The 16451-nt window shown below is 42.9% G+C and overlaps 1 protein-coding gene across 1 annotated transcript in view; it reads left to right on the top strand.

Moving 5' to 3' along the window:
* Positions 1 to 16451, top strand: part of GRIP1 (glutamate receptor interacting protein 1) — a 751108-nt gene that overhangs the window by 711667 nt on the left and 22990 nt on the right. Inside the window, exons 20-23 of the mRNA XM_040233396.1 lie at positions 5101 to 5257; positions 7025 to 7136; positions 7250 to 7294; positions 12283 to 12516. Of these exons, the coding sequence (XP_040089330.1) occupies positions 5101 to 5257; positions 7025 to 7136; positions 7250 to 7294; positions 12283 to 12516 (548 nt within the window). The remainder of the gene's footprint in view (positions 1 to 5100; positions 5258 to 7024; positions 7137 to 7249; positions 7295 to 12282; positions 12517 to 16451) is intronic.

The raw sequence follows: 16451 nt of genomic DNA, 5'->3' as shown, positions 1-16451 counted from the left end.
CCTCTCGGCCCTCCTGCACCCACACAGCCACCGTTCAAACAATGCCACTCTCTAAAAACAAAGAAACCAAAAACAAACAAACAAAATGCCTTTTGATGATTCCCTGTTTTAGATGATGCCAAAAATCCTTAGTTTAAAACACCGAGTTTTTTTCAATCTAGTCCCCAACTGTGTTATGGATCTCGTCTCCTGATAGTCCCTTGCAGTATCTTGTACTCTGCATCTTGAATTTTCCACTCTTCTCTAAGCAAGCTTTGGTTTTTAGTACCTTGACAGCACTAGATGTTTCAATGTTAAACAATCCCTGCCTTTATCAGTTCTAAATCTGTTGGGAAATAAAAACTGGAGTCAGCAGTGGATTAAAATATCAACTTTTTACTTTTTAGTTTTTGGCAGAGTCAGGAGTTGTTAGAAAAGCTGGATTGAACATACAGCCAGACTCAGGATTCTTATTTCTCTACCCCACCCCAAGTCTGATGCTGGGACTTTAATAAGGGGGAAGTCAGATCTACGAGTGCTTCCCCGGGGACTCAGACAGTAAAGAATCTGTTTGCAATGCAGAAGACCCGGGTTCAATCCCTTGGTCGGGAAGATCCCCTTGAGACAGGAATGACTACCCATTCCTGTATTCTTGCCTGGGAAATCCCATGGACAAGAGTCACAAAGGGTGACTCTTTGTGAGTCACAGGGTCACAGGGTCACAAAGAGTTGGACACAACTGATTGACTAACACTTTCACTTTTCGGATCTATGAAGCGGACTGTAACCCCAGCTTGTCAGTTGGATTTGACTTAGTTGAACAGAGCTAAAAACCCTGATATCAGAGTGACTTAAATCATAAAGAAATAGGCATTTCAGAGCTAGTATATAACTCCACAGTGTCATGAAGGACCCATGCTCTTAAATATTTCTTCTCTGATATGCTGAGCACTTGGTTTCCATCCTTGGGTTCACTCCATGGCCCAAGATAGTTGTTGGGGCTACAGCTGTTATTCCATCTACCTTCCATCTACGTTCCGGGCTGCTCACGCCTTGAGAGTGAAGCAGGCACCCACTGGCGGAACATAAGGCTAGGCAGCGAGATTTACTGGGAGGGCACCTCTTCAGTCCTCCTGCTCAGCTTCTCCTCCTGCTCAGCTTCCCCTGTGCTTCCACTGGTGAATGCCCACTTAGCCTCTTAAGTCCTAGCTCATACGTCGCCACTCCATTGGCCCCCTTCATGACCTGCTTTCTGATCCGCAGACAGATCTCTGTTCTTTTCTATCAGTGTGTTCAGATGGAAAGGGTAACACTTCTTACATGCTGATAGAACTCTCACTTTCTGTCTCTGCCTGTTTCTCTTCCTCTTTCTCCCAAAGCTATACTAAACTGTGCATTTTTTTGAAGACAAGAACCTGGTTTTATTATCTTTGTATTTCAGCTCCTCCTGCAGTACCTGACAAGCTTTAGAGGTGCTGGTGCATGCATGCTGGTTAAGTCACTCCAGTCATGTCCAACTCTTTGCAACTCCATGGACTGTAGCCCGCCAAGCTCCTCTGTCCATGGGATTCTCCAGGCAAGAATAGTGTAGTGGGTTGCCATGTCCTCCTCCAGGGGATCTTCCTGACCCAGGGATCGAACCCACATCTCTTATGTCTCCTGCGTTAGCAGGCGAGTTCTTTACCCCTAGCACTACCTGGGAAGCCCCTGGAACATTTACTAAGTCAGAAATTATCTCCTTCTTTTCCTGTTTTATAATGAGACTGAGATCTTGACAAATTGAGTTGCTTAGTAAATAATAAAAGTAATGGACATTAAATGAGGTTTCATTAAAACCTCATTGTGTTCCAAGCATGTCCATGAGTGTTTATGTGTATTATTCTCTTTAATTTTCATATCAACCTGGTGAAGCATGTGTCACTATCCATGTTTTACATGGAGGCGAATTGGCCAAGACTGCAGAGCAAGCAAGTGGCAAAGCTGGGATTTGAACCTGGGTTTTTCTTACTTCATTCTTTGTGCTAGCATCCCATGGACCAGACCAGGTCTTCTAAGTTTATACCCAAGCCCCAAATATTTGAATTGTATATCCCCTTTTCATGCCCTGCTTCATTGTAACATGATAATCCTTTAATAATGCTTCTTAAGACAAGTCTTCCTTGATATAGACAGACATGCCTTTTTGTGGGGAGGGGCATTTTCCTAGTAATGATGCTTCATATCTGCTCAAGCCCATCCTTACAGTCTTGCTCAAGACACCAAGAACTACTTACATCAATCGGAAGAAAAATCAGAAAGTTAATCTGCTCAGTTTAAAACAGATTGGAATTTCCCATGGGAACTGAATGGTCGTTATAGGTTAGTGCCTGTCAGAGAAGGATGCCCCTGGGAGGACACCACCATTTAGCATTTTGCTCTTAGCAAATTTAAAGCCTTTAGGGGAAGTGAGGTGTGGACTTACTTCCCCTAACTCCTTTTAAGAGATGTCACGTATTTGGGCGTTAGTTTTTTTGCTTCAGAAGATGGATAGCCTGGCAGAGGGAGCCAGGTGAAATGTAATGTTGCCCCATCACTCCCCTTTAAGAAGAGACTCAAGGTTCCCGTAATTCAACACTTTGGACAGAAAACTGAACATTCATCATGCAAAAGTTCTCCCCAAATGTCTAGCCACACTTGCAGTTACCAAGAAAGAAAATGATATATGGAACTGTAAATATTGCCTCTGCACTGAGGACTTCTGATGCCTGGTGTCCTAAAACAGGAGATGCATCGGGTATTTCCATGATGCGGCTGTGGGCTTTCCCCTGTATGATGGAGGTTAAATCCTCTTGATCAAAAAGCATTATCCTCAGACGTCTCTGGGCTGTAACTAATAGTAAGGATAGCATTATAGTACTAAACAAGTAGAGGGAAAGTGAAGGGGGAAGACGAAGCAAAGGAAGGGCAGGGAGATAGTCATCTTAGGTTGTTGGGTCATTTAAATGAATGGGAAATTGTGGCTCTAGGCCTGTTTGCTAGATGATGTGTTTTAACCACAGTAAGAAATAAGTGTTATATTGCAACCCAGGACACACATGTGGGCTTCCCAGGTGGCTCAGTGGTAAAGAATCCACCTGCCAGTGCAGGAAACAGAGGAGACGCGAGCTCAATCCCTGGGTCAGGAAGATCCCCTGGAGGAGGAAATGGCAACCCACTCCAGTATTCTTTTCTGGAAAATCCCATGGACAGAGGAGCCTGGCAGGCTACAGTCCATGGGGTCACAAAGAGTCAGACGTGACTTGGCGACTGAACACAGAGCACACACACACACGTAAGCAAACACACATGTAATGAGTCACAACCTGATGTGATGTCTGAAGTCACGTATGGTGGTTACAGCACTAACGTAGACTCAGACCTGCCAATCAGCCCCTGCTCTCCCATTTGAAGCCCCCTGAAAATTTTTGAAACACTGCAGACCCTACTTCACACTTAAAGGTTGTCATCCTAATTTTTCCCTCTCCAAATTATGATACTTAACAAAAAAATGTAATTTCTAGTCTGTGGTAAATATGCTTTAAATATATTCTTGTCAAAATACGAAGCCACAGATTTAGCTCAAATTTGTGAGAAATTGTCTATTATGTAACCTGATTGTCAAAGCCATTCCTCACTTTCCCATCAAGCTAATCAGACTTAACTCCCTGTCAGAAAGGAAGTCAGTCTTTGTTTTGCAGGCCAAATAAACATCAGAATGTGCGCACCTCCTTACCCTGACAATTGTCCTTCTGAATTCTAATTCTGAGACGCAGGGAGATAGATGGATGAGGGGGTTAAAAGCTTTGCAGCGAGTCGGTGCCTGGTTGAAATAAGGCTCTGCTCCAAGACCTTCCCTCAGGACCAAGCCTTTCCCTAATTATCTATCTCTTGACTGATGGCTGGGAGCTTTTATATCCCAGGGTCAAGCTCATTCAAAGATTTGATATGGATGAGAAATATGCCTCTCATTTCTAAAGGGGCAGGAAAACAATTGTGAATTGGGAAGTGAGAAGGGAGTCTTGACTGATCTTAGACATCCCCCCACTCCCCCCGGAGCTTTCTCAGCGAGGTCGTTTTAGGAAGACCTGCCTGTGGAATTAGGACTGGAACCCCCAGGAAGGTTTGCAAGTACCAACTAGGTCCTCAAATGAAAATAATTATAGTACCTACCTTCAAAGATAATTATGCAGAATCAATAAGGTGATACAAATAAAGGACTTTGAATAATTATGTTTGTTTATTTATTTTTGTCTGTGCTGGGTTTTCATTGCTGCGCAGGCTCTTCTCTAGTTGTGGCAAAATAGGGGCTACACTCTAGCTGCGGTGCACAGGCTTCTCATTGTGGTAGCTTCTCTTGTTACAGAGCACGGGCTCTAGGGCAAAGCACAATAGTTACGGCGCACGAGATCAGTTGTGCCATGGCATGTTGGATCTTCCCAGATCAGGGATCGAACCCACGTCTCCTGCATTGGCAGGTGGATTCTTTACCACTGAGCCACCAGGGAAGCCCCAAGTAAAGGACTTAGTGAAGCTCTGGGTGCATAGTTAACGCCTGCTCTGGGTTTAGTATCATTGCTGTTGCTGCAGTTAATCGAACCCTCTAACAATGCAGATGAAGTAATCCTCAGGCCCATGCCTAACATCTGTGGGCCCCAGCCAGTTTTTCTGTGCTCCATCCACACCCTGCAACCAGCACCCCTTGGCGACTCCTTGGACCTAGACCCCACCTCTGGTGGCAGATCCCACTCCCAGAAAGACAGACTTGGGTAGGAAGCCCTCTTGCACCCTGCAGGTGGACACAGGGTATCTGGGCAGGCAAATCAGGGTTCTGACCTCCTGGAGCTTGCTCTAGAAAGGGCTGGATGCAGGTTTTGATATATCCCCGCTCCTAGCAGATTTCTCAGCTGGACAGGGGAGGGCAGGAGCCCTGTATATAATCAGCTGGGATTAGACATGAGTGCGTCTTTAATGTAAGAATCAAGTGTTGCCTTGATGGCCTTAATGATCCCAAATTCAGTTAAAGTCAGACCCCTTGAATAAACAAATGGAAACGACAGAAAAAAGACAAGTTACTAGAGAATGAAGGCCTTGTTTTTGTTGCAGGCACTGGCTTTCAGGCCTCAGGCTACAACTTCAACACCTATGACTGGAGAAGTCCCAAACCAAGAGGCAGTTTGTCCCCAGTCACTAAGCCTCGAAGCCAGACTTACCCAGATGTGGGACTAAGTAACGAAGAGTGGGACCGGTCCACCGTCAGTGGGTAAGGTTTTCACCAAGTGCTGCCCCATCCCAACCGCTTCCGGGACATTGGGGCCAGATGTGAACTTCTGTACTTCCTGTAGCACCTCCTGCTCACGTTGGAAGGATTCATGAAGCCACTGTCACCGTCCATGCTGGCCCCATGGCTGATTCAAAGACTTGAGCCTGCCCAGCAGGAATCTGGGCTCTACCACACACAAGTTTCCCCAAATGAGAACAACAGTAGCACATGGGGAAAATCTGCTTCTATAAGCCATATCCTCACTCTGTGACTGCTTCCCTCTCCTTTCATTTAGAAGGTGGTTTCACACTGTGTGTGTGTGTGTGTGTGTCTGTGTGTGTGTGTGTTAGTCCCTCAGTTGTATCTGACTCTGTGACCCCATGGACTGTAGCCTCCAAGGCTCTTCTGTTCATGGGATTCTCCGGGCAAGAATACTGGGGTGGGTTGCCATTTCCTTCTCCAGGGGATCTTCCCGACTGAAGGATCAAACTCGGATCTCACGCATTGCAGGTGGATTCTTTACCATCTGAGCCACCACAGAAGCCCAGCTTCACATAAAATTACATGAAAAAAAAATTTTTTTAACTGAGGATTTGATTTGTTTTTTTTTGCAAACTGAAGACTTAAATACTTTATTAGGAGGACAATACTTCTGCATTAAAATATCTCTTTTTAAATATAAATTTATTTATTTTCATTGGAGGTTAATTACTTTACAATATTGTATTGGTTTTGCCATACATCAACATGAATCCGCCACAGGTAGACACGTGTTCCCCATCCTGAACCCCCCTCCCTCCTCCCTTACCGATATTTTTAACTGAGAGTCTATTTTAGCAGTGTGCTCCTTACCGAAACATTTTAAGGAAACTCATAAATCTGATAGCATTTAACTGATCTATACTGATGTTTATAATGAAGAGGGAAAACATGTTTTTCTCTCTCAAGGAAAAGTTTGATTTCTCGTTCCCTTCAGATAGAGTAGCTGAAGGATATCCCCACTGCTGCCATGTTGACGCAGCTCACTCAGCAATATCTGTGAATTCAGTTAGTAAGACCATGGTCCTTCCAGTCTTTGAGACATTTTGAATTTCCTACAGTGTCTTTCTGTTAGAACTGGCCTGACTTGGAGGCCACAACTGAAAGAAAGCCAGATCCAAAATGAATCTCTATTTTGTGTGTGAGATGAAGGGGAGGGAGATTCTGGATCCAAATATATATATATAGGCTTCCCAGGTGGTGCTGGTGGTAAAGAACCCACCTGCCAATGCAGAAGACACAAGAGACGAGGGTTCAGTCCCTGGGTCAGGAAGATCCCCTGGAGGAGGGCACGGCCACCCACTCTGGTATTCGTGCCTAGAGAATCCCATGGACAGAGGAGCCTGGCAGTCTACAGCCCATGGGGTCGCAAAGAATTGGACACAACTGAAGCACTTTAGCACAGCATGACACGCATGTGCACACACACACACACACATATGTATTTGGACTTTCCAAATGGTGCAGTGGTAAAGAATCTGCCCACAGGAGATTCAGGTTCAATTCCTGTGGTTGGGAAGATCCCCTAGAAAAGAAAATGGCAACCCACTGCAGTGTTCTTGCCTGGAAAATCCCATGGCCAGAGGAGCCTGGCAGGCTACAGTCCATAGGATTGCAAAGAGTTGGACATGACTGAGCGACTGAACACACACACACACACGTATATAAACGGATATATACATATATGTCTGGCGAGTTCTTAACCAAGACTGTGCTTTTGGACAGCAGTTTCACAGGGGCTCCCGACAGTACTGAGGCCGAGCAAGAGGAGAACTTCTGGTCCCAAGCGCTGGAGGATCTGGAAACCTGTGGACAATCTGGGATTCTGAGAGAACTCGAGGTAGCCTTGGTCCTGCCACTTACTCTCATTGTTTCTACATTCATTTTTTTTGGTCCTTTTGAGTTGGCATTGGTCACACCAGTTCATTTAAAAGCTTTAACCCCTTTCCACAGGAGAAAGCTGACAGGCGTGTGTCTTTGAGAAACATGAATCTCTTGGTAGCTACCCTTTCTGTTTATATTTTTGCTTGTGAAGCTGCCTTCCCTGCCCCCTTGCCTTTCGGACAGTGATTTGATTTTATCCAATGCAGTTAAAAGTATTTCTTTCCCCATTTCTGCCCCCACCCTGAGCTTACTGACCTGTGGCTTCTCTGCCATTGCTCCTTGCTAACCCTGACTGTCTCTGTTTGCCACCGGATCGCTCAGGCGAGCTCAGTTTCAGCAGTGGCGTCTCTCATTCTCTGATTTGCTTTAGAAAGGTTTCTTTGGCATGTTTTCGTTTGTACCTGGTAGAGACGTTAATTTGATCGTGAAGAGGAACATAAGAGGAAATTTGATTTTACTTCATTTTGCCCTTAAAGTAGATGACAATGAGGCTGGTAAAAAAGGCCAGTCTGTTTGATCAGCAGCCAAAATATTACAGAGTACATTGCTGTTAATTGCAAATCCTGCTTCTGTGCTAACTTAGTGTGAATTCAAGGACTTGCAGAGAGATGGAGTATAATAGCAGAACTCCTGGTGAGTTCTTTAATCAAAGCCATAAATTTGCTGACAGTATTCACACTTTGGTCTGGGAAGTCCTGGACTGTTTCCTTTTATGTTCTTTTAAATTTTCTGAGCTGTAAAAAAGAAAGTGGCAAAAGTCTCATTTTTATTTTGATGTCATATGAGGTCCCCAAGTCACCATAAGGAATGTGAATGGCCTAACTGGGTGGAACTCTTGCAGTTCTAAAATGATGACTCATCTTTATATTATTTTGCTTCTCAGTTGCATGTGTGGATATTTTATGTGACTCTAATGTTTGTGAATCTGCAAAGAGAATTATAAAGAAAAATATTAGTTTGAATTTGTAAACATCATGGTATTACCTGGCATGAATTTCTATTTCAGAGCACAGTTAAAGGACCTGGAGATGGATAATCCTACAAAATGTAAATAAATTAAGATGTTAGCAATTGATTCATTTTCATGCAACTTTCAAAAAATATAGAATGCTTAAGTATCAGGTAGCTTATTTAAACTTTTACCACTTTCTGTATGGAGAATGGTCAGCACTGTACCAAATTGAATAAAGATCTCAGCTCACATTTTTTTTAACATAGGACTGCTTTTAAAAGCATGTTTTGGCTCATATGCCTTTTGCATTTTTCATTTTGAAATCTCATTTGAAGAACCCATTTTTCTTCTCATAGCCTCTTCTACATTAGGTATTAACAAAGTGAAGATGATTTAAAAGTAATACAGTCAGGTTGTGTTTTCCCAGAAATTGAGTTACCTGATGAAAACAACATCCATCAGTATAGAATTTATGTTGCAACAGCCAATAGATTTTTTTCTAACATCATTTCAGACAGGTATGGCCCTTGAAATTATATATCCAGGAAAAAAAAATGGGTTGAATTTAATAGTCAAAGAGAAACAACATTTTCAACTAGAAAGAATGATTGACAGATCCATGAATTAGAGTCTTATTCACACTTTTAGCACAAGGAATATTCACTTATTAGTTTGAATGAACTCTGATCCCTTGATTTCAAGTGCTACTATGCAAAAAATATTATCGAAGCTAGGTTTCTGCATATGAAATTTATATCCAGCATTAAAAGTTAAAGCACACTATAAATGTAACAAGTGTAGATTAGCTAAGATAAAAAATGATTACAATTGAAATGAAAATGAAAATTATACTAGTCACTTTCCCCATTGCTAGCAATAATTTAGGTTCAGCTTTAGTACTGAAAAATGTACAGTTTTAACAAGAGAGAGAAATTCAAACTAAGATTTTAGACAAGTTACTTAATCTCTTTTATCAGTTGTTTCTTCTTTAAAATACAGGGATTATAATGACTAATTCTTATATGATACAACACAGAACATGGCACTTAATAAATGCTCAATAGAAATTATTTTTTTGCTACTTCTTTCAGTGATGAATACTGTCTTAACTATTTTTTCCTTAGTATAACATAAGAAGAAGGTTTAACTAAATGTCAAATAAGAGAACTTTTGAACATACTCCTTCTAAGCTGTATGCATATCAGTAATCTCACTGATGATTTTGAAAATGTATAAATTACAAATTGTGCAAAATGAAAATCGGTGGTACATACTCGTGAAGCAAAAACAAGTCTTAAGAAACTTTAAATAATTACTTTTTTTAGTTTTGTGTTTGGGTTTTAATTTTAATATTCCTGTAGGGATGTCGCTAATTCAGTTGATATTCACTTTAAACAAAGCAATCAATTCATCCTTTGAAAATTTTATCTGAAGACCTTTTGATACTATGTCATTGCTTCCATCAGAACCATTTCTAGATCAAATTATAACTTCTGTTATGGCTAAGGCTTATCAAAGTGAAACAGCTGTCTCCCGCTGTAGTGATTATTTGATTTCCAATGTGCTTCCTGCCAGTCTAATGAAAAATGAGTATAAAAAATAAATGTTAACAAAGCAAATAACTAGTCTAAGTAGGTAAAAACAATAGGTGGATGCTCACCACAGCAAGAAAATAATCGTTGAATGCTTTCAGTAACAGCAGATTAAACAAGGAATGATATATGTCAGTTAAGTACCATAAAATAAAAGGATGTCCCATGTTACCAACAAGCTAGTAATAAAAAGGTTTCAATTAAAGGAAATTTATCTGAAATAAACCATAATATGGATAATTCACACTGGATAAATACTAAGCTTTTTTTATTTACTAAAAAAGCCAATTTTAAATGTTTCAACTTCATACTTGACTGAGAATCAATATAGCCTGCTGCTGCTGCTAAGTCACTTCAGTCGTGTCCAACTCTGTGCGACCCCATAGACGGCAACCCACCAGGCTCCCCCGTCCCTGGGATTCTCCAGGCAAGGACACTGGAGTGGGTTGCCATTTCCTTCTCCAGTGCATGAAAGTGAAAAGTGAAAGTGAAGTCGCTCAGTCATGTCTGACTCTTAGCAACCCCATGGACTGCAGCCTACCAGGCTCCTCCGTCCATGGATTTTCCAGGCAAGAGTACTGGAGTGGAGTGCCATTGCCTTCTCCAAATATAGCCAAGTAGGCAAGATTAAAGGTTTTGGAGACATTGGTAGGGTTGCAATCCCAGACTCTTGGGCAAGTTGCTTCATTGATCCAGGCATCCCCTTCCTAAGTGAAATGAGGAGGTATAATAAGTATAATACTTTATCATATAGAGTTATTGTAAGTATTTACTGGTATTCTACATATGCACACACATATATGGTACTTAACACATATTAACACTCTAACTTCTTTTTTTCAAAATTATCAGTAAGATAACATGTAGTCAAGATATTGGTAAGTTCACATTTTGTTTCCTTTCTACATATCTGTGTGCCAATACTTGGCTGTCATTTAGAAATCTTGTTAGTGTCATGTATATCGCCGAACACCAGGTGAAGCTTGGAATTATAACATCCTAGTGAGGTAACATGGAGAAGGCAATGGCACCCCACTCCAGTACTCTTGCCTGGAAAATCCCATGGACAGAGGAGCCTGGTAGGCTGCAGTCCATGGGGTCGCTAAGAGTCAGACATGACTGAGCGACTTCACTTTCACTTTTCACTTTCATGCATTGGAGAAGGAAATGGCAACCCACTCCAGTGTCCTTGCCTGGAGAATCCCAGGGACAGGGGAGCCTGGTGGGCTGCCATCTGTGGGGTCGCACAGAGTCGGACACGACTGAAGCGACTTAGCAGCAGCAGTGAGGTAACAAATAAAAACTCTACTCACTATGCAGGGTTTCCTCCTGATCAGTAATTTTAGATGGTGCACTTGGCTCATTTACTACCTATGGGACCTCAAGTAGGTCAGTCTCTTTGTGCCTTAGATTCCTCTCCTGTAAATTAGGAGGAATTACAGCACTTAACTCATAAAGTTGTTAAATGTGTGCATATATTCAAAGGACTCACATTACACTTCTGTTACCTTTAGCATCAGTATCAATATAAACCACTAGATCATGTTGTAGCCAGGCATATGGCATGTGGAATTTATTTGGGGGCAGATTCACTGATGCTGGTATACCATTATATAACCATTATATGGAAGAATACAGAGCTGGCTACAGGCATATTTGCGGAATTTTAGCATCCTCCAACCATGAGAAATGAACATTCCCAACATGATATTGTTTTCAAATGCTTTTTCTCTTGTTCCACTGCTGAGACTCAGTCATTTTTGAGAGCTAATCTTGCCATTTGTTGTGTATTATACAGGGACAATATATTTGAACACTTCTCAATTCACTGGTAAAATTCAAGTCCCATTGCTTTTGGACAAAGGGTTGATTCCAGTAGCACGTTATATGATTATTCCTTAACCTCTTTGAGGATCTTACACATGGGTCATTTCTAAGAAACAATGACCTACACCAAGCGATGTGGAGACCTAACTCATCTGCTTAGTTCCCGGGCTGGCCACATGGCCAAAGGGAAGACAGTACACCAAAGCTAGGAAGGCAACATTGAGTAGGAGCCCTCGCTTTTGTACAGTAGCCTCTTTTCAGCCTGTTGTTACCTGCGGGTAGGGCTGGAGGTGCCATTGCCAATAGGGGCTGCCTGATCTCCAATAAGAAGTTCTTAGTTCATTTCTGTAAGATATATTGAAGGTTGCCTGATAAATCCCATCTTTAGAGCCCACTCAGTGGAAAGTTTCTGCTTAAAAATGTAGTTTGGAGTAAGCAGATGTTAGAGCTCTTCAGTGTGCCTCCAAACAGCCAGAGGTGGTATTTGCTTAAATAAACTCAATGGCTTAAGCACTTAAATTGGATTTGTTACATGCATTGTAAATGTCACTTGCGAAGCATTTTCCCAGACTTTCATGGTGCAGTCAGTACCTCCATTCTCCAGCCTTTGGCTATGCCCTGAAGAGACTGTATTTTGACTGAGCAGAAGGAGAAATGTGCTTCATGTTGAGCAGCCAAACCTTCCTCTTACTCGATGGCTTAATTGTTTCTGAAAATTGTCACTGCCGCAGGCAACGATCATGTCGGGGAGCACGATGAGTTTGAATCACGAGGCCCCTTCATCTCGCAGTCAGCTGGGGCGACAGGCCAGCTTCCAGGAACGGAGCAGCTCCCGGCCACACTATAGCCAGACCACTCGCAGCAACACTCTGCCCTCAGATGTGGGCAGGAAATCTGTCACCCTGAGAAAAATGAAGCAGGAAATAAAGGAGATCATGTCCCCAACTCCTGTGGAGCTGCACAAGGTCAGGAAATTCTCTTCTCTTCCCTTGGGGGTTATGTTTCATAGCGATTCTGCTCAGCATGAGTGCCCTGATTTGAGCATGATCATGACACTCTACTGTGGGCTCAGCCGAGGAAAGAAGCCAGAGCTGAAGGGCAGATCATCAGAGACCGATGGTTCTCAAAACATGATCTTTAAGAGGTGATCTCATAAAACAGAGAACATTGGCTTTCAAGTAGTGAATTGATCATAAATGTATTTATGGCCAAAATCTTCCTGTAGAAGCTCTGTTATTTCAACTTGATTGGAAGGGGGAAAGATTTTCTAAATGCTGTACACTCCTACCTACACTGAAAAGGGGTTTCCGAGGTGATGTTGGAAGGATTAATCATCAATTACAGACTTCTCAGTAGATGGTTATGTTATTCAGGGAGTATAAACTTCTCTTTGAGACATAATTTAGATGTCCTGGTCAGGACAAGATAAGGCCTGGTTATGTTTCATCTCTGCTAAGGCGGTTGCCTCACTTTGCTTCATGGATGAAAACTCACAGTTGCAAACATAACTGAATTCAAGTTGCTGGCAGAATTTAAACAAGGCAGGTGTAGGTGACAGTATCTTTGGAGCCCAGGGCCAACGAAATCAATGGAAGGCAGGTTTCTCTGGTTTTCTTTTGTAGAACTCGCTTTTTGTTGTAGTTAATACATAAGGAGGTATCGTTAGTAACAGTCTCACTCCATTCTTCTTACAGAGAAGATCTGTAGTTAATAATCTGTTAACTAGAGATAAGTTATTTGTCTTACCCAGAAGAGCAAATAAATGTCAGGTTAAGAAGGGGTAACAGGCCAACTACTTTCCTTTTCCTCTAAAGACTTTAGTCTCCCTCAGTTCAGTTCAGTTCAGTCGCTCAGTCATGTCCGACTCTTTGCGACCCCATGAATTGCAGCACGCCAGGCCTCCCTGTCCATCACCAACTCATCTCCCTACCCACCTATTGAAAGTAGCTATTTTGCTGCTGACAAAGGATATGGTGAAAGAAAGGATTGTGTGGGAGGTTGGATTCTGAATTCATGTTCCATTCCTGGGTTCATTCTTTCATTACTCATTGAGTCATTCATTCAGTACATAGATTGTGCATTTATTTACTTACAGAATGTATTGTAAATCTCCAAGGAGCACATTGTCTAATGGGAAGACAGTCCAGGAAATAGTGGGAACATAGTGGGATTAGTACAATGACAGACACAAGACTAGACTGTCTTTGGAGATGGCGGGGCACCCTAACCCACTAAGGGCTTCCCTGGTAGCTCAGACAGCAGAGAATCTGCCTGCAGTGCAAGAGACCCAGATTCGATCCTGCATTGGGAAGATCCCCTGGAGAAGGAAATGGCAGCCCACTCCAGTGTGCTTGCCTGGAGAATTCCACAGACGGGGGAACTGTATGAGTTACAGTCCTTGGGGCTGCAGAGTTGGACACGACTGAGTGACTGATACTAACCCACTACAGAGGAACAAGAAATGCTTCCTAGATGTAGGTGTTGACTCTGCAGGAAGGTGGAGGATGGAAAAGCATTCCAAAGCACAGAAAGAAACGTACACAGAAGGATGTTGAAGATTGCAGTGTACTGAGAGAGTGCAAATATGCCAGCATGACTAGAGCCTTGTGCATTAAGAGGCATTACAGACTTTACAGAAAAGTCAAGACATTTCTGATATTTTAGGGTGGGGACCCAGCTTTAGCCTGTTGCCACAAGTTAGTTTATCCAGTTACCCTGAATTGATGTGTCTGTCTGGTAAACATCAGGCTTCACCACCTGTCACATATCCTAATTGGCTAATTGACAAACACCATTAGAAGGCTGTAAGGACTCCCTTGGTGATTAAATTGCAGAAGCTGCATAGTCACTGCTAATTCTGCTGTACCATGAGGAGGACTGGCTCCTCCTGATTCCCTCAGTTATTTAGGAACACTGCCTTCCTGTCTTCTCTAAAAGTCTGCTGCCCAGGAAAACAAGTGTTCTGGGTAACTCACCTTCCTTCAGCACCAAAGGGAAAGGGTAACAATGAGTGCCTGCTGTGTGCTATATTTTTTCTCTTTTTTAGCCCCTCACAATAGCATGTCTTAGCATTTATTTTCCCCATCTACAGGTTAGGGAGGGGCTTCCTAGGTGGCTCAGTGGTGAAGAACCCTCCTGCCAAGGAAGAAGATTCAATCCCTGGGTCAGGAAGATACCCTGGAGGAGGAAATGACAACCCACTCTAGAATTCTTGCCTGGAGAATCCCCATGGATAAAGGGCCCTGGCAGGCTACAGTCCATGGGGCTGCAAAGAGTCAGACATGACTGAGTGATTAAACAACAGGATAGAGAAATAGCAAGTGTAGAAGAGAGCCGTTTTTCCTTCTGGAGTGAAGCAGTCTCTTCAAAGGAAGATTCCTTGGTAGCCCAGCAATGCAAAAGGCTTGTCTCCCCATCCCTCCTGTACTGAAAGCAGTCAGCAAAGATCATGACAGTAAATTGGCTATGCAAGTTGTTATAGCTGACGATTTTAAAAGGGTGCTGGAAATAGAGCTCTCTTTTTAAAGGCATCATGCACTTAGCACAGTGAGTGGCAGTGGATGGACTGGTTGGAACATTTGTGTGGCAGTGTGTGAACTGAGAGACTACAGATCACAGACTGTGCTAGACCCACTTGACCTAGCGAATGGCTTGCTGCTTTTTGCCTTCACTTTAGTCGTTTCCCTCTATCGTGGCACTAAGTGCATTTCCCATGTGGCTTCACTCTTCTTCCAAATTGGTGCCAACAAAATAAGGTGCTCAAAAGTAGATGGTGTCCTGGGCATTATAAGACATGCAAAATGAGCTCGTGAAGTGAAACTGTAGCAGAGGAGCCTGCAGCCTGACGGTATGGGATTGTGGGAGTGGTGGATGCTCACATCTCAGGTACCTTTGTGTGTGTGTGTGTGTGTGTGTGAATTCAGTTACCCTGATACTCCATTCACATTTGCTGCTAAACCCACACTCCAGTTTCAAAACACTTAAAAGGAGAAATGGTGATTAGAAGAGTCACTTTACTCAGAGCAGAGACTGGTAATTGTATTTGTGTCTTGATTGTGGGCACCCTTTGAATGAAGATTACCTGACACCATGAAGAAGCAAGTGCCTTGTTGATTGAATTGAATTATCTTCCCACTGGGGTGCTTGGACTGTAGCCTGCCAGGCTCCTCTGTCCATGGGATTTCCCCAGGCAAGAATACTGGAGTCCGTTGCCATTTCCTTCTCCAGGGGATCTTCCCGACCCAGGAATCGAACCTGCATCTCCTACATTGACAGGCAGAGTCTTTACCTCTGAGCCACCAGGGAAGCCCAAGGTGCTATTAGCCTGGACTAAACCTTCAAAGAAGTAGGAAAAGGTACTCTTTGAGGGGTGGTGTGGAGATGGGTCCAGAAAAAGACAAAAACATCCCTTCTTCAAGTTGAAAATAAGCCAAAGTCAGACTGCATGCATGGCTTGCCGAGTGGAATGAAGGCTGATTCTCTTTGAGCCCCTTGGTGGACTTTTCTCCACTGACCTAGTGGAGAAATTTCTAAGGGGCTGCAGAGACCAGAGTAAAGAGGCTGGGTAGGGTCAATAGCACCCCATTCTGAAAACATGTGGTGTTATTTTCCAGTTGCCATCTTTCTCGGGGCTGTGTGCCACTTGGTGAAAGCTGTCTCCATGAAAACAAGTTGTGGACCTGTCTGTGCCCAAGCCAGTACCTTCAAACTCTGTCACTAGAAGCTGCATCAAGAGGATAGGAATGAATGGGCCAGTATCCATCCCCATTCCTGGGGAGAACAAACAAAACACAGAAGCCACACCATCTCCTGATGATGGGTTACTAGCATAATCCTCATACAACAAGAATAAAGTGTGGGCTTAATCTTCCAATTTCTTGAGTTTTAACTATTATCTGTC

Source organism: Oryx dammah, unplaced genomic scaffold (assembly GCF_014754425.2).
Source record: "Oryx dammah isolate SB20612 unplaced genomic scaffold, SCBI_Odam_1.1 HiC_scaffold_29, whole genome shotgun sequence".
Classification (NCBI taxonomy): Eukaryota; Metazoa; Chordata; class Mammalia; order Artiodactyla; family Bovidae; genus Oryx; species Oryx dammah.
Note: the sequence above shows the minus strand (reverse complement) of the source record. Positions and strands in the feature narration are given on the sequence as shown.